This window comes from Martes martes (assembly GCF_963455335.1).
Source record: "Martes martes genome assembly, chromosome: 4".
Lineage (NCBI taxonomy): Eukaryota > Metazoa > Chordata > Mammalia > Carnivora > Mustelidae > Martes > Martes martes.
The window spans coordinates 160,340,921-160,362,552 of NC_137891.1; the positions used below are offsets into that span (position 1 = coordinate 160,340,921).

A 21,632-nucleotide genomic window follows, 5' to 3' on the forward strand; every position below is an offset into this window, starting at 1 on the left:
CCAATCACAACTGATTGAAACATCTCCAGAATAAGAATGGACATCTGTAGAAAACGGGGACCACTGACTGGTGTGAAAACCCAACTACTTGGGCTTTTAGGAATGAATTGAAGAGCAGAGAGATGGGGCAGTGCCGTGGCCTCAACATGGGGGCTCAGCCAGGAAGTCAAAGAGCAGAGCTGCTGCCTCTCCTGAGGCCAGTGTCCTCCCCAGCTTGCATCTCTCCCTGGGGGGCTGGGCTTTTGGGAGTATATGCATGTCTCACTGAGACTTGATACAGGACAGTGGGAAAAGCCAGATGACCCCCTTCAGAGAAAAGTCCCGAGCGAGAAAGAAGAGAACTCAATACAGGGGGAGGTGTGGGCACTAGGGAGTCAGGAAGAACAGGCCCACTGACTTATGATAGTATCACCTGCTTCACCTCCCACGCTGTCACCGGAGTGACACCACGTATCCCAAACCTCAAAACAAAGAAAATCTTTGCTTTTGCAGGAGAATGTTATTTTTCTTCCCTTTATAGTATGAATCTCTTACCTGGTCTCATCTCTCCCTTTGCTTTGGCGGTCAGGAAGCCCAACGGTCAAATGTGAAACTGAATTCTAACAACTGTGTAGGTCTTTATGGCCAGGCTATTTGTGTTCTTGCTTTTTATGATCCTAATCTCCTACTCAATTATATTTTTCTTAATTCTCATTTGTCCTATTTTATTGTTCCATTGTGTATATTTTCAACGCAAGCCATCTTTTCTTGTGGAATGAAGTAAGGTGTGCTCAGGTAAAGGACTGAAAATGAATAGATGATAGACATCCAAGTACTTACCATGGCTGACATCGGGGAGCATTTAGTGGGAGGATTACCAGGGTAACAGGGTCAGACTTGCAGTCGCCTAGTTTCAAAGCCCTTTCCTATCAAAGCCCACCTCACCCCTTAAGATAGCAAAGAGAAGGGAGCTGTCCAAGGTTTCATGGCATATTACCATCAGAGAAGAAATTAATACCTTATTTTTTTTCTCTTTAATAAGACTTTATTTATTTATTTGACAGAGAGAGATCACAAGTGGCAGAGAGTCAGGGGGAAGCAGGCTCCCTGCTGAGCAGAGAGCCCGATGCGGGGCTTGATCCCAGGACCCTGAGATCACGACCTGAGCCGAGGGCAGCGGCTTAATCCACTGAGCCACCCAGGTGCCCCTAATACCTTCTTTAAATGGCACTCAGTTCCCTACTCTTCCCATGACAACAGGCCTCATTCCATTTGTAAGGATGGCATGGTGAAGGTTATGAAGGTGGCTCACTGCTGGCTTCCATGGCCCATGAAAGCCACTGAAGCAGCAGAACACTCCGTTCTTCCTGCTTCAATGACTAGGAAGTAGGCCCTAGCTGTAGAAGCCTTCTGGCCTGCTGCGGGCTGACAAGGAGCTTGGGCCACCCACCGCGGCAGAGACCATGCCCCTGGGAGTGGGCGTGGCCACAGCAGGCAGCTCAGGATGCCAGCCTGTGCCTTGGCAGAAGGCAGAAGCGGCGGGACTTGTTTGAAGGACAGAGGCAGTTTCTTCCATGAGGGATGCTCTCTTGACCCTCAAACCAGCAGGATGCAGCGGATTCCGGCCCACCTGTGGTAGTCTCAGTAAGGCAGGCAGGAACCTCTGAGCGGCAGGTTCCAATGCAGTTCATCTTCAAAGTCAGCTGAAGACCTCCATTTGAATCAGATATGTAGCCCAAGTTCCCTTAGCTTTGAAAGTCCCCTCCTCACAAGGGTCCCCCTCTTTCATAGACACCCAACCTGAGGGCAAACAAACCTTTCCAATTTCCAAGCCTTCTCAAGCAAAGTGGCCCCGTGAGTGCCCCCAGACACAGATACCCAGACTCTAAATTATCTAAAATGAGATTTATTGCATTTCATGCAGTTTGAAGTCCATGCAGCAAAGGAGACTAGCACAATTTTTAATGTATTTTAAAAATAAAAAATGGGGTAGGGGGGTGGGCAAATGCACGAAGTTCTAGTCTCCTTCGGTCCCTGGGAGAGAAGGGTTTGGAAATGAAACCATCCACTCTCCGTGGCGAATGAGTTCATCTCTTAAATGCAAGGAATGTTTCCATGGTCTCTGGGTGCAGACACACAGAGCTCTGGGACAAGAGGACCACTAGTGAAGAGGAAGCTACGCAGGCACCTAACTCAATCTGAGGGCAGAACGAGATGGCGGCAAATCCTGGGGGCAGCAGCTGTTCCGAGAGTCAGGAGATAACGTACCCCCTGAGGAGATTTGCTCCTGAAAAGAAGTAGTGGTAAGAATAAAAAAAAAGAGAGAGAACAAAAGAAGTATTTCTTCAACCACATTCTTCAAGAAAATGCCATAAATATGTTATTTAATATTTTCATTTCATAGCATTGGACACACAGCTCAACATATTGAAATATTGATTCCTTGGAGAAAAAATGGAAAAAAAGGAAATAAAAAATATTGCATCTTTCTGTTGGAGAATCTCGGCCCCCAGGCGTGGGGCGTAGTGCACCAGTGTCCTAGCCTGCAGGAGGCGCGGAGGTCGGCCGTGTCCTCTGGGGAGGGAGGCTGTGCCCATCGCCCGGGGCTGTATGGCAAAAAGTGTGTTGGGTGTCCTTGGCCTTGCCAGCTCAGGCCCTCAGTCGCCGGTCACCTGGGGAGCCTGCCCGTCGGAGGGCTGGTTGGCTGACTGGATGAACATGGGTTGGGCGAGGTCCTGGCCGGCAGGCATGGTGACTTGCTGGATCTGGTAGAGCTGCTGCGAGGGGTGGAGAGGAGAGAGTGAGGTCACCCCTGGGAGAGGGGCATGCAGCTCCCTATGGGCCTCAAGATGGTCGGGGGCCCCAGATACCTCAACCACCACCCACTGTAAGGCGTCAGAGGGAGGAGGGGATGTGGAGCTCTGCTGGGGCTGGGAGCAGCAGACACAGGAGGCTCCGGCCCCGTGTGAGGGGGTGTGTGTGGTGGGCGGGGAAGAGGTGCAGGGAGTTGCATTTCCTGTGGCTTTCACTTCTCTGGGCTCTGCCTCTCCCGTTAGCTCAGAGCCTCGGGCTTGCTGCACGCTGTTCCTCTGTGACAAACACAAGCAATTTGAACCACTCTACCAGCCGCTTGGAAGTCCGCATTTCCCCAACTCTTGGTAATCCTCACTAGCAGGGGTAGTAGGATTACCCCCCTCCTCCTTTCCTCAGAGTATCTGGCTCAGACTGAGGCTACATTGAACCTGCATTTCCTGCACGGGCCCTGCTGAGGAGGGGGCCTGGGTTTAAACACATACTAAGCCAAGACCCATGAGGCATTGAGAAGCAGCTCACATAGCCACTATGGAAGGGCAGAGCCAAATGGACACTTGACTTTCTCAGGTGTCCACCCCAAAAACCCACAGGCAAAGATCTCCCCCTCCCCACCGTCACAGGAGCCCTGGCATGTGAGCCTGGCACGTGGTGCGGGCAGAGGCCAGAGGTGGGTCCTGACGCCAGCTCCTCTCCCTTCTGGTCAGCAGAGAACGTGGGCTTGGGGTGCGTCATCCTTTCATGGACTCCGGGGTCTCTGGGACCGTAAGTGGGAGGGAGAAGGCAGAGGGAAAGGGAAAGATTCCCTTCTCACAGGAGTTTAGAATGACTGAATTCCAGGAACCAAGAGAGCTCGAGAGGTCACATGTTCTCTGCATTTCAACTAATCCAGCTGTTAAAAAGTAGCCTAGCCTGGAAAAAAAACAAGTCCTAGAAAGGGAAACAGAAGACCTGCATTCCAGTCCTAGTTCTGCAATGAAGAGCTGAGTGAGCACAGACAAGACACTTCTCATCTCTAGGACTCAGTTTACTCATCTGTAAAATGGGGACTGGGGCTATATAATGTCTAAGATGATTTTCAGCTCCCGTAAGTCTACATCTAAAGGACTGGTGCTCCGAATTAAAGACTGCACTTGCTTTAACAATTTCTGTCCACTCGTTAACAGAAAATGGGACACTGGCCCTAACCATCCAAACCCACAGATCTCACCTGCTACCCCTGACAACCCCTCACCCTCGGCCCCTGCCCAGACCGGGTGTCCTACCTGCCCATCCGTGAACTGGCTGAACTGCTGCTGTCCTTGCTGCACCTCTGTCTGCGTGATCTGCGGGAATCAAGACAGCACAGCAGGCAGGTCAGCTGCAGGGCCCGGTACAGCCCTCCAGCAGTCCACAGCCAGGAGAGGGTGGTGAGGACCGCACAAGACAATGCATGTAAAGTGCCCAGAATGAGGCCTGGCACAGAACAGGTGCTCAGAGAGTAGCAGGAAAGCAAGGGTCCTTCCCCCATCCCCTGCCATGGATGGCTACTCAGCGCTGGCACCGTACAGAAGACCACAGAGGACCCCGGAGCGGGAAATATACAGAACCTCCACAACCACCTCCCTTGCCATCCACCTGCCCCCCATCTGCCCCCGCCTGCCCCTTACTGCAAGCTCCTAGGAGCTAACATGGCAAGGCCTCCCATTTAGGGCTTAGGCAGAAAACCTGAGAGTCTTTTAGCCAGTGAATGCAGACAGCAAAATGTGGGGCAGAGTGGTGAGTGGTCCCTTTCATTCTTGGAAGGTGGGCTCCACACCAAACTCATATCACCTAGATTATCTGACTGGAATACGAAACACCCTGGCGGAGGTGGCCTTGGCCCTGGAAGTCCTTGCGGCACACCTATGAAGTAGTTTTTCCGAGACAGGCCACGTGCAGCCCTCTGGGCCAAGCAGGGGGTGGAGGTGGAAGTGGGCGGGGCAGGGAAAACATCGACCACGTGTACCTACAATCTCACATGGGGATTTTAAGGACATGTGAAAAGAACTGTGCTGCCATGTGGAACTGCACCACACTGTGCCTGCCAGCTGCTCGATACAGCCTGGCAGGCCAGGAAGAAGACAGAAGCGTGCTCGTGTGCGTATGTGTATCTATGGAACATCTGACTAGTAGTCCTCTGTGTGCCATCTCCTGGAACCGTCACAGCCAAACTGCCACATAAGGACTGTCCTCTCGAGTGTCCTCACGACAGCCAAAAACAACCCATCAGGCTTACCCATGAGGCTGTCAGGAGTAAGGAGGGGACTGGTGTGAAAGGGCTTCAGAAGGGTTTCTTACTGTTGTACCCTATTTTGGGTCCTTCCCTCCCACTTGCCTGTAAGCGGCTGGAGGGCAGAAGTTCTATGTTTTGTCTTTACAGACCCCAGTGCAAAGTTAAGTATTCAAAGAAATGTCTGCAGAATAAATGAATGACCCTGGGACAAATGGAAAATACTCTTCATAGGTGAGGAGGTCAGCTGTGCCCTGTGGCCGGCAGGACTGCCCTCCACATGAGCTGAAAAGAAAGTTTCATTTACCTTTAAATTCCATATGTATATTATTCACTCAACAAACACATACCAAACACCTACTATGTGCCAGGCTGTCACAAGTTAAGATCTGTTGTAACACAGACTCCCAACTGCTCTCAGGTGCCCCCTCCTGGCTTCTCCCCAACTACTGTCCGAAAACCTGACTCTTCCCACTTTCTGGCTTTAGTTTCTGGTCCCCAGACTGACCTCAGAGGAACCAAAAACTCTTCCTTTTCATTTCCCCCCCACACCCATGCCATGAACAGGTTTTGGATCCCAGGTTAGAATCTTAACAAGGTTTTGTTTTTCATTTTTGTTTTTTAAAAAAAGAAGGGTACCTGAGTGTATGACCAGTCTGGAGATGTGACTCCACACCAGTCAGCCCCAAGGCATTTAGGGAAAAGCCCAAGTCCTTATGTAAGCCAAGAAATGGGTCTGGAACGGGCCCTTTAATGATCCCAGAGACTGTATGGAACTCTGAAGCCTTGCTTTTGGCTCATTCCTATTTTCCCAAATGAGATCTTTGGAGAGCTGCTCTACAAACTCAGCTCCGTCACCACTGTCAATAGATACATCACCAGAAATGCAACTGGGCCGACGCGTCCAGCTCTTAAACGATCGCTGCTTTTTTTGGGTCTGAGGCAGAAGAATCCATTAACAACGCCTCCCCTTGACCAGCACTGCCCATCCCCTGCAAATGATGCCCATGACCCCCAACCCCCAAGACCAGGGGGGCTGCCCCCTCAGCACCTGTGCCTCACAGTCTTCCATATTTGAGGAGATGAAGGGGGCAGTCTCTGGCTAGGTGTGCACGAGGAAGTAAAAGTAAAAGCCACGCAAGCTTTCCAAAGGACAAAGGAGTGCCAGGACACAACAGCTATCTGGTTTTAAAGATGGAAACTCAGCCTGGCGATGAGGCCCACTGTCAGAGCACCTCCTCTAGTCAGACATGCACACACACATCAGGCTTTCTTCAAGTGTCCTTGAGATCTCCCCTCCTTCACATTCCTTTGTCCCACGAGAATAAGATAGTAAGAGACACACTTTGAATCTAATCCTCCAATAAACCCTGTCTGTCCTATGGGTGAAGAGATGAGAAGGGTGTGGGGGCGGCTCTTGCCAAAGGGTGAGGTGGTGAGAGCTACTGCTGAGCCCTCCTTGGCAGCCCCAGAGGCCAGCTCCAGCCAGCCGCCTACCCAACCCAGGCCCTGCATCTCTGGGGCACGTACCTGTTGAGCGTTGGTGGCAAGTGTCTGGATCTGTCCCTGCACGACCTGGGTGCCTGATACAGGCTGGGCTAAGCGAATGTACTGCAGCTGGCCGGCATTCAGCTGCACCTAGAGCAGGGCAAACAAGCAGATACAGGAGACTGAGTGCGACCTCAACAGGCAGACTTCCTATGACCAGAGGTGATGACTGTCCTCCCTACCCTCCTGACCCTTCCAAAGAAACCTACTTTGAAAACTGTAACATCCCCACCCGGCAAGTCACAAAACACAAAAGAGGGTACGTTCCCTAAATGGACTTTGGAGAAAATTCCCAGAGGACCTGGTCACATACGTGAGAAACAGCGTGGCCACACCCTCAACATTCACTGGGCTCAGTTTATCTCGGGATTTTATCCCAAAGACTGTCAGACATGATCAGAATGCTTTGTACCTGAAGTCTGGGCTACTCTCCCCTCTATCTCCAAACTCCACCACCTCAGGTCCTGGGATGGCTGATGCGGTACTGAGAAGAGTTCCAGCATCTGCCAGGAGCCCAAAACAGATGGCTGTCACTCCACACCCTAGCCCTAGTCCTGCCCAACCCCATGCTGCACATGTCTGAAGAAAAAGCTGGCCTGCTTCACTATCTCAGTACCTAACAGCCAGGACCAATGGGGGTCTGTGGGTCTTTTAGGATCCTTGGTGTTCAGCACTAGCTTCTGGCCAAACTCCTCCCAAGGGGAAGATGAATCAATAAACCTTTCACAGAAAACCCCATCAGGGGAAACCAAAGCTACAAAAATGCCCTTAGAGTCCCTCAGCTTAAGATTAAGTCTCAGATAACACAATAATACCACATGCTGCATTTAATTGTGCGCTAAAAGCCTTAACTCAGACTCCTATCGCTCCAGGGCAGCATGAAGTATCTCAGTGCCTCGAGCGGGAACACGGAGAGACCAAGGCGGCTGGTTGCTCAGCACAGGAGAGTCAGCAGAGCACTGCAGACATTCACACTTGGGATCTGGGGGATGAAAGAGGTGCCAGGAGGACAGACTGGTCTCTCTCTATCTGGGGGCCCAGACATCACCCTCCCCTGGCAGCCCTGCAGGCTGTTGTTGCCATGGTAAGCTTCTAGAAGCGAACAGACAAGTTATGCGTCTTTGTCCTGGAGCAAGTTTTCCCCTCGCCTTCATGAGCTTACAGGTTATTTTACTTCCGTGAGGAAAATGCTGATAAATGGAGCTGCACTCCTGCATGCAGTGTTAAATCACACCGCTTCTCTGCAACTTCAGCCTCAAAGAGGATCTGAGTCACCAAGAAAAGACTAACACTTGGTAGTCTGTGTGGTTCTTGGAAGCTCTTGGTAGACCAGATTCCAGAATTGTCCACTTATGGCAAAATGGAGGGAAATAAAATGTAAACCCGTAAAGAATCTGGTTCACAGGAGATGGAGCAAGATAGGGTGATGGGTGGTCATTTCTTTCTGAGAATATGCCAACAAGAGCTGCTGGGAAGTTGTGATGCAGGCCCAGACTGCCCCGCACTAAGTCCCACAGTGTGGCTTCCAGGCAACAGCACTAAGTAGTTTTGGGGGATGAAGGCAGCTGGGTGGACGCTTGGGAAGCCTCATCTGCTGGGACTGATGGTGGCTGGTCCCAGGAGTCACCAGAGCTCCAGCCAAGGAACACAGGATGAAAGACTACAGCCTTGTCCCAAGAGCAGGGAAGGTGTCCTGACAGCCACAGGGATTTTACATGTCCCAGCTGGGGAGGGCTCTTTGCAGAAACTCAGATGGGACTGAAAAGTTGTGAGCCAGACAGTTTCAAGCAGTTCTTAGGAGCAAGAAGCTCCTCTTTTAGACTTAGGTTGAGACGTCTGGTGATACTCTGCCCCCGGTCCTCTACCACAAAGAGAGGTCCAGGGAGCCTGACAGCTTTTTGATGTTAACTCCAGGACAAAAATGCCTGCCCTCCGGGCTTTTAAAGAGAAGCAAAGTTTCCTTCCTGAAGGTCCTCTCTATTGGGGTGAGCACTCCGAGGAATTCGGAAATGCAGACTCCTGCATTAGGAATCTAAGACTATCGAATTCCGCAACAAATCTGGGCTAAAGCTCTGTGACTGGGAGTCAGAAAGACTTGAGTTAAAGTTACTGCAGGGGGGTTCCTCTTCTCTGGCTTAAGGGAACTTGTTCTGGCACCTTCACATGTGAAATGGAGAACGAACCATTCAAGAGAGGTCTTGGGGTTAGTGGCTGAGACAGTGAGGCAAGGCACCTGGAACTGATGGATCTGTGTGTGTGTGTGTGTGTGTGTGGAGGGGTGGTGGGGGAGAGTGAGAGGGAGCAAGCTCTAGCAGAGGGAGAGTGCACCAAAAGGACAAGAAAGGGAGGAAAGGAGAGAGGGGAGACAGAAAGATACACAGAGGCACACACACACTGCTTTCCTTCAGTTTTCTCTTGGTCTATTACTCTGTTAATAAGAACAGTCCCAAAAATGGAGCTTTTTTCAAAGAGGAAGTGGTTAACCAAGTCCAAGGGAGTTTACCTGACTACATGTCATTTACCACAGGAAGGGCAAGGGGCAGGAAATGGAAGGACTGCTCCATGTCACTCCCTCTCTACATCTCTGGGTGGCAAAATGACCAATGTATAGATAGCAAGTGTTAAGATGGGACATTTTTTACAAAAGAGCAAGAACAAGTGAAAAAGCCAACAAATCCAAGAAATGAAATCCCTCAAGGCACACAGGAAGCAGCAGTCCACAGTGAAGGGATGGATAAGTTAAATGAAAGCCAAAAATATACTTTGCTGCAGGCTCCAAGGGGAACTGACTCATGAATATGCAACAAGTGTATTTATGGCCTTCCCTGTACACCTCCCTCTTATTCTCTGCTAATCAAAAGACAGGACTGCCTCATGGGGCCTTTGGGTCTTGGCATGAAATAGTGGTTACGAGCACTCTCCGCGTAGGTGGAACGCAGGGAAATCGAAAGGAGCTGCCCCACAGTGGTGAACCCCAGCTGGATTAAACAAAAGCAGTGAGGGTACAGGGAAGCAAGCCGTGGTCTGGGTTAACAGGGATATCGTTTAGAGAAATGTATGTACACATACACACAAGGGTAGACACAATATTCTGTGTGCTCATGTAAGCTCAGCGCCTTTCGGGGATGAGGCCGAGCAGGGCTTACCGGAATCTGCTGGATCTCTCCCGTGTTCGTGATGATCTGCTGCATCACCTGCATGGTCTGCCCGCTGCTGCTCTGGGCCTGCTGGGCCTGACCCTGGGGCTGAGCCTGAACAATCTGCACCTGCTGGCCTTCTCCCACCTGCATGGTCACGGGTGTGGTCTGGAAAGAAGAGTGAGGAGAAAAGGGCTTCAACCCCAGCTCAGAGCCAGTAGGGGCTAACAAGCAGTTAATTAGAAGCAAACCCCTTCCGTGGTTGCCTAAACTCATCTTAACACTAACTAACAATACTCAGAGTCCTCTGGGCCTAGAGCACGGCTGAAGTTACTCTCCGAAATAAAAGATGGGAGAATGCCACATAGATTTTTAGGCTCACAGTACAGAATACCTGCCCAGGCCAAAACACCTCTATGGTTCAAATGCTGCAGCTTCCCAAAGCCCCTTTGTGACACGTGGTACAAAAGAATCCAAAGCTACCATGACAGCTCACTGGAGGCATGGCCAAGGTCAACTATGGAGTAGGTGAATGTGGAGAGCCGACTAAATGCAGAGTGAGGTCAGGATGAACTTACGAAGCTCAGGACCTCGGACTCCCTTCTAGCACGCGTGGGGGAAGACGAAGCACACGCCGGCGTCACGAGAGCAGAATGACCGCAGCCTACACTGGCCAGATCAAGCTGGCTCCCCGCGGGACAGGCAAACACCACAAAGACCTAGATGCTCACTGAAGCTATCCCTGAGTAACCAAATTTAATAAAGCAAGAGCTTAACTCTCCAGAAACGGGAACCTTAGTTTTAAGAAATTTCTGTCCAACATCCATGACTTGGCAGACTGTCTCTCATACACACTTCATGGACTGCAGTTCCAGGAAAGTTACTCCTTTGAGAGACGGTAGACTTGGAACTGTCAAAAGGGTTGGGCAGTCACTTGCTCAAATTTCAAAACTTCAAAATTTCAAAAGGGTCCCAGATGTGACCCTTACAGACTACCCAGAGCAGGGAAGACCAGTACATACTGTTCATCTGCTGGGGGAGGGGGTGGGGTGGAGGGAGGGTGGGATCTTTTAAACACCACACCTATACCCCCAATGCCCCGGTTCCGGTATGACAACTCCCCACTCTGAATTCCGAATCACTTCAGTAAGAAGATGCTGCGAGTCTCAGTGGCTCCTGGGCTTCTATCGATGCTGCTATTCTGATGCTCTTATGTTTCTGACCACACAGGTCTCCTGTGCATCTGAAGTTACAGGGGAAGGGGACGTGTTCTAGGAACTACAGATGAGGTTCACAGGATTACTAGGTAAGGAGAAATTACTATGACCTGGAGGTCGGGAGGAAAGAGGACAGAGGGATCTATGTAAAAACACATGTGGTGGGTGGGCTGGGACAACAGGAAACACCTCCCATTCTCACACCAGCATTCTCAACTCAGCCTATTCCCCCGACCTCCAGGAATAGAAGTTTCCAATTTTATGACAGAACACACAGGATTCACTTTACCAAAATATGCTTTCCTTCCCACTGAGTAAGTATTCTGTCCCGCAAAGGTTACCTGAACTCAACTTGAAATAGCCGTTACTACAGGTCCAAGGAGGGGTGACACAGCACAAGGCCACCCTGAAGCAGCAGGACAGAGAATGGCTAGGAGACCCAGGGAGAGACCAACTTCACCATCTCCGCAGGCCTCATCAGCTCCAAGCTAAGCCAGTCTGAGGTGGCGAAGAGGAGAGATGAAATTCTTGCTGACTAAAAAAAAATGCATACTGCCAACTCATCACTGTACTCTATCAACTCAATTTTCCCAAGAGGATTTCCAAGGTATTTCTAAATCACTTCAGGAAAATGAAGGCTTGTGTTAGCATGGCATCTGTCAAATCACGTATGGCGTGCCCTGCTGTCAGAGCACAACAGCCATGAGCTTCTTAGGATGTTCAGCCAATCAGAACCTGTGCCTGGTGGACTCCCTTGAAGTTTGCTCTGTAAAGGGATAAAGCCTTTGGCAGGGAAAGCTCTCACCAACGCAGAGGCACAGCATTAGCCAAAGACGGTCTCTTAGGCATCATGGTATGGTGAACCCCTTGAAGCAGGGACTGGGCGGCAATCATCTTTGAACCTCTCCTGCCTAGCAGTGTCTGGCAAAGAGAAAGCACCCTAAAACTTCTGTTATATGGATTAACAAGTGAGACAGGGAATAAATCCTAAAATCTTCATTAATATTTAAATCTACCTCTGCCCCAATTTGTTTCTTCTAGGCAAACCCAGCTCTTACCCACAGACACAAGGCTACCAGTGCCCTCTGCCTCTATTCTCAGACTTGCCTAAATGTCCCCCATGCTGACTGTGCCTTCCCAACACTCCCTGTGCAGTTTCCTGCCTTTGCCCGTGCTTTGCTCTCTTCTGGAAAGCCCTCCTTCCCCTCTTTATCTGATTCGTTGCCATTGTTCCCTCTAAGACTTGTATTATTCCCTTCAGGGAACCTTCTCTGACATTTGCCCCTGTCACTTCCCTCACGTTTTGTTATATATATATTATATATATATAATTTTTTATTATATATATTTTAATTATATATATAATTTTAAGATTTTATTTATTTATTTGTCAGAAAGAGAGAATGAGCAACCAGGGGGAGTGGCAGGCAGAGGGAGAAGCAAGGAGCCCGATGTGGGACTGGATCCCAAGACTCCGGGATCACGACCTGCACTGAAGGCAGACATTTAACCGACTAAGCCACCCAGGCATCCCCAAGATATCCGTTTTGATGTGATCCCATAACACCCTTTACACATCCCTAAGAGTTCCTTACACTTCCCATGTGGTGATATTTTAATCTTTAAGTATTTGTACCCTACTAGATTGTGAAAATTCTTAAAAATAGGGACTGTTTTATCCCTAGCACATAGGATAGGACTCAATGTTTGGTGAATAAATTAATGCTTGACAGAGAATTTGGATTCAGAGCTCAGAGAACAGAGCTCTCTACAGCCTCTCATGACCCCCAACAAATGTGGATGTTACTGCTTTCACAATACTGCTGGGGAGAGAGAATATTCTGATTGCTACGGTAAAAAGAGAAGGTCACTTGACACAACCATGGTGCAACAGAGAAATGATGGGGAGAAGAGGAAGAGAGGGATGCAAGCTGGTAACGATGCCTAATCTCCTAACAGCAGCCATGGGGTCCACTTACAATACCTTCTATGGGGATGTCACTACTCTTCATGGGGCACAATACAGACAGTTTTCCCTTAGCTCATGGGGATCCTGAAGGGTGTCTCATTCACTGCACTCTCATTTGAGCCTGAGGAAACTGGGACCCAGAGAGGTCAGGGTGACACATCACCTGGGTGGCTCAATCTGGGGAGAAGCCCAAGTTTCCAGACTTTAAGTCCAGTGCCCTGTAATGACTGGCCTGCCTCTCAGCCTAGGCCGGGCCTTTCCCATCCTGAACCTAAGCGGCACAGTCCTGCTGGTGGGCACCCCGTATAGCTCACGGACCTGGCCCTGCTGAGGCTGCGCGATGATGATCTGCCCAGGCTGGATGGTGGTTGTGGAGCTGCTGGTCTGCTGGCCCTGCTGCTGCCCCTGGACTTGGACGGCGGCGGGCTGCTGAGCCAGCGTGAAGTAGTACTGGACGGGCTCGGCAGGAGTCACGGACTGGCGCACCTCCTCCTGTGGGGTAGAAGGAGAGGCAGGTAAGAGGAAAAGAACTGACTCAGCAGCCGCCACAGTGAATTTCCATTCTTCCCCCAGACGGACTCTGTGCAGTTGCCTGCTGAATGCTGAGCTCTCCACATTTGAAGCCAAGGGAAAGTGGAATTCGAAGAGCCCAGTTGTGCTAAATCAAACTAAAAATAACAGATTCCATAGGCTTCACAAAACATACAGCCAATTTTCTGAAGTACAGAGTAATCACCCATTGCGTGATGAGTTGCAAATGGGCAAATAATTACTGTAACTAAAAACCACGCACCAGCAGTGCTTGTCAGTAAACGCTGTCAAGGCCTGTGATCTGCAGACGGTGCTAATTGCGAGCACTGGGAAGATGCTACCCAAACATCAAGCTCTCAGGCTGGCCCCCAATGTCCCAAATAAGCAGCACTCTCCTTATTTGGGGCCCGCCAGCTCTGGAGGGACAGAGCAGGAGAAAGCGAAACAGGGCTTTTCCTGGGCTGGAACTTAAGAATTGAATGTCAGGATTGAGAGCACCGGTAGGTAAGTGCCCGGCTTTTCACAGTACATCAAGAGCACTGTGGTCACGGAGGGCCACGTCTATCCAGCATCATGTCTGGTTCTGGTTGTACTTAGCCACAGAAGCGTAACCCAGGGGGGCCTGAGGGACAGCTCTCCGCTGAGGGGGCAGCCTTAGCTGACTAGGGAGGTCGCATTCGGTCCAATCTGCTGGGTGAAGAGACCGTTCCTTCTTCAGCTGACGTTTTCCATGGCAGAAGGAGTAAACAACCCTCTCCCAGCCACCTTGAGCTCACAGCTGAGAGTGTAGGATGTTTACACACACTACGGCATGGTTAGAGCCTGGGGTCCGGGGTTGGCGGGCCCCTGACCACTGACACAGAGGTCGGCGTCTGCTCCGGAGGGCCCTGTGACACACGGTGCCCCTGCCTGGGACAACAAAAACAACAGAAACAGACAACCACTCGGGCTGGCTGAGCAGAAAATTAGCTTAATTTACTCACTTCCTTGTTCTGGGATAAGTTCACCAGGTTCAAGAAAAGAGGAAAAGACACTTATTCAAGGTATAGAGATGCTGTGGACTGCCTCAAAACTCCCCAAAGTGACAGTGACACAGGTGGTACTGACTGCGTACCCTCACTAGGTTTGGTGTCCCAATCTATGTTGCACAGTCCCTTCCTCACCACACTTTGGTGTACCTGCTTGTCAAATTCACTGCCTTCCCTGCTTGGGTGAGAGCACTTTGAGGGCTCAACTCTCTTGCTCTCCGATGTCCCAGCCATTCATTTCCTTGTAAGGTATGCACTAAGAGGTTGCTGAATGATGGACAGATTATTTATAGAGTCAGGCAGAGAGCTGCAGGTAGGAAAGCAGTTTTGGGGATTTTGTTTTGTTTTTTTAAAGTAAGCTCTATACCCAACATGGGGCTTGAACTCACAACCCCAAGATCAACAGTTGCATGCTCTTCCAACTGAGCCATCCAGGTGCCCCAGAAAGTGCTTTCTTAAAAACTTGAGTTGGTAGTATGACACATTCTCTTGAACTCAACAGCTATTACCAACAGAAAAAAGTACCTAAACTCTCTTTTGCTACCTCTAGGATTCTGTGGCCATTGTGCAGGGAGAAGTTTTTATGTTCCCTACAGAACAGGGCATGACTGGGGGGCCCCAGATACTAGAATTAGGACTTCTGACATCTAGCCTTTCAGGAACTGGGGTCCCGGCATCACAAGATTCCCTAATGGCCACCCACCCAGCCTCAATAGACACTTTTAACCTTCTGGGTTTCTAAGCTAGTCCTCAGACATAAATGAATTTTCTAGATTATTAATGTGTTCTGTGCTTCAGACCCAAACAGTTTGAACCCTGAATGTAATCACACTGAGGCAGAAGAAAAAGGAGGTCCCCTTTTTTTCTCATTTAGGTCTCAGTCCCCAGAACAACGTAACTGTGACAACAGCACCTCTATTTCAACTCGACTTTTTACCATGATAAATATATAAACACTGATACCCTCCCTTAACCAAGAAACAGACGCCAACTGCCAACCTATTTAAAGGTCTTGAAATAGGTTCAATGTATTTATTTTCCACTGAGAATGCCCTTCCCATCTTGTAAAAAACATCAATCACTATACTCTAGACCTAACTTATAAAAGCTCTCGGGTAAATGAGAGGGTGGAGAGGATTGAGACTTCCCCAGAACCAACCTGAAGGAAGTCAGGAGGAGGGAGAAACTGGCATTTCCCAGCCCTGACCTGTGATTGCGTTGTCTCCGGTTCTCTCTCACTGCAACTAACCTGCAAGTGAATATAGTCTTTCTACCAAACAAAAAGCAGTTCCTTGAAGCACCCCTTTCCGAAGCCAAAATACTTCCTGCCAAAAATGGTGACAGCACGGTAAAGAGCTTCTCCTATCCTGCCTACCACACCCTCTTGTTCGGGAACCAGGCAGTGCCTAGGACACTCAGGAAGTACCAAGGAGAGGCGCTCAGGGCAGTGTTTTGAGGATCAGGCATGACTGCTCTTGAATCACTGGGATGGAAGGAGGCACATCTAAGGTTCTTCTGCATCATGAAGACTCATCCGGCCAATGGAGGGCAAGCTAGCAAGGGAATGATTATGCTTGGTTTAAAGAAATGGGTGAAGAGAAAATGACATTTCAATGGGCAGGAACTTTCAACTCATAGCTTTAGTGGGGTAGAAGTCAGCTTCAACTACCCTCTGCTTCTGAATAGTCTACTTGCTTCCCCGAAGACCAAGAGAAATGTCCAAGCATCTCTGAGAAGTCAAGGACCTTAGATCTACAACTCAATATTTCTGGCTAGTTTCTTTCCCCAGAAGTAGGGAATTACCCCCTGTGCTAGAACAATCTCCAAATGACTGGATCAATTCAGAATGGGGCATCTGCCCAGCTTTCGCACTGGTTTCCCTGACCAGAGAGGGCTTGCTCTTGGAATCTTTTCAGAAGTGGAGACTGACAAACGTCAGAGAATGAGCAGCACCCCATCCTCGGGCCATCACTACGGAGCTGTGCAGCCAGCCCCAGACTGAAAAAAGTACATTTGCTTCAGTAGCCACAATGAACTGCTGCCTCCTTCAGAAAGGGTGAGTTTTGGAGAGTAGGCGCTTTTAAAGGACTTAAGGAGGTGCCAGCCAATTTGGAGCTGGGGAAAACTTCATGTCTACAGAGGACTAAAAGTGCTATCTTAGAATTTCAGGCCAGCTTTCAGCAATCTCAACCTTTCAAAGGCCAGGCAGCAGCTGTCCCCAGTAGGACTCAAATCAATGGCTTGAACACCTACAAAGACCTGAATCCAGGCAGCAAGGAGCTGTTTCAGATAGACACACTTTAAAAGGGGATGGATCACAGCACTACGGTCAGGATAGGATGGAACTAGGAGCTATCTGACACTGCGAGAGCACCAGGCACTGAAGACCTGAGGAAGGGACAGGACATCACCCTTCCCTCCAGCTGCTTGGTTCAGCAGACAGCCCAAAAAGAATGAGGAGGACTTAGCACAAGGCCTGATTTTGTCACAGGGCTCACCACCTTGTTTTTAAAGGGGGTTTCTGAAACAAATTCCAACAAGGAGAGCAGGGGTGTGGTAGCACTTGTTTTGGAGGAAGAGAAGTGGTCTGAGTTCTTGTGGCAGGAACTTCTCAGAGAGGAGGGAAACACCCCAAGAGGAGGAACTGAGCCCGTGGACACAAACCTGCAATGGTTTCAAAGGCGCTGCGCAGCTGGGGACGACCGTGGCAGCCTGCCGCTGTAAACATCCGACTGAAAGCTCCTCTGAACACCTTACAGCTTCCAGTCAAGGATGTTTACAGTAGCAAAGACTGCCCAGAAAGAACGGAGCCGCAGTGAAGCGCCCTGCTCTAACAAGGAGGGGACAGAGGGCCTGCTGATCCAAAGGCCCCCAGGCAGGGTCAGGATTATAAATGTCCTTTAAGATGTGCACTTCTACACTTCCTGACTGGTTATTAGTGCGAGACAGCATAGGAGAATGGTTGTCACTGAATGACTCTGTTCTAAGGATAATATATTATGAAATAATTCATTAAAAACACTCAAAATTTTATTAACAAGATAAAGCAAGCAGAACAAAAGCACAGCTCTGCTCCTGCCAGACACTGCCACTATTCTCCAAGAGTCTCTAACCACACCTACTGAGTCATGCAATCCGCGTGCCTCAAACAATGAGCTATACAGGAAAGGGGTCTATTAAAATTGCAGTTAAGAGCTCGATGCACCCAAGGTGCTGAAAAAAAGTCAGTGTGACCTCTGGAGAGGGGCAGGCAAAAGAGAGGCGAAGACAGTCACATTCTTTCCCGTGATTGCTTGGGAAAACAGTTTAAGTGGTGGTTCTCAAATTTGGCTGCACATTAAAAACATCTGAAAAGTTTTAAAAAGTACTGCGACCTGGGCCTCCCCACAACAGATTCTGATTCAGCTGGTGTGGGGTGAAGACTGGACGCCAGTATTTTTGAAACCCTAGCAGGTGATCTAATGTATAGCTCAAGCACTACACAGAGAACCGCAATCCAGAGTAAGAGAAAACCCAAGTCCATTCACTCCAAACACCACTGTGCATGCAGAGAAGCTGTTTCTTTAAATCTTGAGAATCTAAAATCTGTACCTTGCTAAGAATGTTCTCCCATTCCGTGTTAAGAACTCTGAGAGATTCTCTAGGGTACCTTGAAAAGAGCTTCACTTTACTGTCTGTAACTTCTCTTTAATTCTTATTTTGTCTACTTTCACTGAAATACCACCTCAGAGGCACTGAGTTAAAAGTATCCATAAATGAGTAACAAAGGGAGATGTTAAGGATGGATCTGGTCTAGACAAAGAAAAGCAAAAGGAATAGCAAATGACTTGAGCTGAGAGAGGAAAAGGAGTGTATCTGACACGAGTGTGCAAGGTGCTCTTCAGCCAGAAGCAGGAGCAAGGCCGTCCCAGCTCACCTGACGCTTTGGAGGTTTCAGTTCATCTCTTGGAACAATATCGATGAGAAAGTCAAACTGATCAAATTTTGTAATTGCCATGGCGATATCATTCCTCTGTAACAAAGAAAAGCAGGGTTAAAAATTAATCTGGGGGAGAAACTAGTTGACTAGGCTTTACACCCTCCACGTCACAAGTAAGAGAAGATGATGACTTCTAAGCCAAACTCATAAACCTCATGTCAGACTTGATGGGCAGACACTCACAAAAAAGATATGCACGTAGTTCATGCTCTACAAACTGGGTATTTGAGCCTCCAATTACAACAACCACCTCTGCTGGATCCTACCCCAAGTCCTCTCCACAGCTGTTAAACTGTCATACTCCAGCTAAGTTCGTACAAATCCAGCAATCTCAACGGGCAGGTTTCTGTTTCTTGTGTGGTTAGCAAGGTTCGGCTACTATTCAAGCTTACAACCTTTTGGTATCTCTAGTGAAATCCTAATTAAATAACTTCTTACATATTTTCTACTCATCAATCTATAGAATGTTAGTTCCCACAAGTCTATGATTTGTATTTTGGAATTTAAAGTCACAACTTAGGGGCGCCAGAGTGGCTCAGTCGTTAAAACATCTGCCTTCAGCTCAGGTCATGATCCCGGAGTCCTGGGATTGAGTCCCGCATGAGGCTCCTCACTCAGTGGGAAGCCTGCTTCTCCCTCTTCCACTACCCCTGCTTGTGTTCTCTCTCTTGCTGTCTCCCTCTGCCAAAAAAATAAAATCCTTTTAAATAAATAAATAATAAAGTCACAACGTTAAATCCACGGTTTAAATCTTATTTAATGTGGTATGAATACCAGAAGTCTGAAGTTAGCAGAACTGACTAAAAGATTCTGAAACCAAGCCCTGGTTCCAATGGAATTCGAAGAGTGATATTCCCTTTCTTTAAATAATAAAACTAGTTGTTTTTTTTTTTAATTAAAAACTAAAAAAAAAAATTTTAAACACACTATGTATCCTTAAGATAGGAGTATTTCACTGTATGATAATTTTAAAGCAAAACAAACAGGAAAAAGTAGTGAACTCTAGTGAACGATACCTGTGTTGAAGCCTTTAGGGAAAGTAAACTTTGAAATGCATTTAAAAATAGATGGGGGTGCCTAGGTGGCTCAGTCAGTTAAGCAACCTTGATCTCAGCTCAAGTCTGTATCCTGGGGTCATGAGTTTGGGCCCTGTGTTGGGGCCCAGCGTGGAGCCACTTAAAAAAAAAATATGTGACTCGATGGATAGAGGGACAGATAGGATGAAGCGAGCAAACTGTTAACAGTAGGATCTAGGTGGTGAGTATACAGGTACTCACTATTAACTGTGCTTATGTCTGAATGTTTTCCATAATAAAATATTGGGGGAGAAAGTCAACATGATAGCAGAAATGCCTAGCAATCTCTATATATCACATCTTAAAAGAGGTGACTCACCAGACAAAAGAAAAGGGGATGGAAATTTTCTGTTTTTCCTTTCCCTTGTCTCTGTGATGGCCCCAAGCCACTGAAATGCAAACCTCCAATCCACCCTTCTTGCCAACCATCAGCTTGATAATAAACCCTCCAACCGAAGCAGGGAGCATCTTAAGGCTGCCAGGTCTCATTTAAGATCAGTACGATATAGTATCACATTCCTGATGATGTCACCTACTCAAAGCTATCTAAACAGCTCATCTATGGATGGAACTGGGGGAGCAGCAAGGGTGGGGAACAGAATAATGAGCACCTCCAAACATACACCGAAGTGTTCTACAGTATTTGGGAAACACAAATATACTTAAGTTGGTCTTTTTAACATTTTGCTTCTCTTAATGCTAGTGATGTTCTCCTGAATACTCATATTCAGTAAAACACTGGAATCTTAAGGACACAGGTTTGATGAATTTTAATAAATACATGCAGCCAGATAGCTATCACCTAGATAAGATTATAAAGTGTCCTCTAACCCTTCCAACCAACGGCCTTCCTCCCGAATCTGAGGGAACCGCTACTCTGATTTCTATCACCATAGATGGTGACAGTACATGGTATCATGTGCTGTATGATTTTCTCCTCTGGTTTCTTTTGCTTAACATAATTTTTTCAGATTCACCCAGGCTGGATGGATCAATTGTTTTTGTTGCTGTTGAGCAGTAACCCATTATATGAACATATCCCTTTTGTTTATATATCCCTATCTTGATGGATACTTGAGTTGTTTCCAGTCTTTGGCTATTATAAACAAGGCTGTTATGAACATTCTTATACAAGAAAGTCCACCCTTTGGGGTATATATCCAGGAGTGGGATGGCTGTGTCATACAGCAGGGATATGTTTAAGCTTATTATAAAGTGCCAAAAAGTTTCCCAGAGTTGATTATACACTTCACATTCAGCCCAGCAATAGGAGTTTCAGTCACTCCACTTCCTCACCAACACGTGGTACTGTCAACCCCATTCCAGTGGGTGTAAACCAATGTCTTGTCGTTTTAATTTCTATTTTCCAAGGGACAATGATGTTGCACACCTATTCATATGCTTATTGGTCATTTGGATATCTTTTTTTTTTTTAAGATTATGTACTTATTTGAGAGACAGAGAGAGAACGCATGCGAGCAGGGCTCGGGTGAGGCAGAGGGAGACAGAATCTCAGGGAGACTCCCCACTGAGCAGGGAGCCCGTGGAGCTTGAGCCCAGGACCCTGAGATCATGACCCGAACCGAAGTCAGATGTCTTAACTGAGGACCCCAGGATATCTTCTTTTTTGAAGGGCCTGTCCAAGTGTTTTGCTTATTTTACTTTTTAATCTGAACTGGGTTTTTTGTTTTTGGTTTTTTGTTTTTTTATTTAGCAGAGAAAGCACAAGCAGGGGGAGTGGCAGGCAAAGGGAGAGGGAGAAGTAGGCTCCCCACTGCGCAGGGAGCCCAATGTGGGGCTCGATCCCAGGACCCTGGGATCATGACCTGAGCCGAAGGCAGATGCTTAACCGACTGAGCCACCCAGGCGCCCCTAATCTGAACTGATCTTGAAGGTAACTTTAACTGGATCTCTCTAGAGCCATAGGCTTACTTCAAAGCAGCATCACGTAAGTTCGCCATGTTTAGCTGCACTAGAATATAGGTTTCCCAAGGGTGGGGATTTGGGTCTGTTTTGTGTGTTAATAATCCCCAGAGCCCAGAACAGCTCTTGGCACATTGTGGGTGTTCAATAAATATTTGTAGAACAAATATGCGTGCATCTTCA

The 21,632-nt window shown here is 48.2% G+C and overlaps 1 protein-coding gene across 6 annotated transcripts in view; it reads right to left on the reverse strand.

The window, feature by feature from the left end:
- Positions 1 to 1,015: 1,015 nt before the first annotated feature.
- Positions 1,016 to 21,632, reverse strand: part of NFYC (nuclear transcription factor Y subunit gamma) — a 67,494-nt gene continuing 46,877 nt past the window's right edge. For 3 of the 6 annotated variants that reach the window (XM_080800826.1, XM_080800827.1, XM_080800830.1), the window contains exons 5-10: positions 18,388 to 18,483; positions 13,231 to 13,404; positions 9,736 to 9,894; positions 6,572 to 6,679; positions 4,056 to 4,115; positions 1,016 to 2,756 (exon numbers count right to left, since the gene is read on the reverse strand). In XM_080800826.1, coding sequence (XP_080656952.1) covers positions 2,637 to 2,756; positions 4,056 to 4,115; positions 6,572 to 6,679; positions 9,736 to 9,894; positions 13,231 to 13,404; positions 18,388 to 18,483 — 717 coding nt within the window. In that variant the 3' untranslated portion in view covers positions 1,016 to 2,636. Of the gene's footprint in view, positions 3,069 to 4,055; positions 4,116 to 6,571; positions 6,680 to 9,735; positions 9,895 to 13,230; positions 13,405 to 18,387; positions 18,484 to 21,632 lie in introns of all 6 variants that reach the window. The other 3 variants (XM_080800828.1, XM_080800829.1, XM_080800825.1) reach the window with 2 other exon arrangements.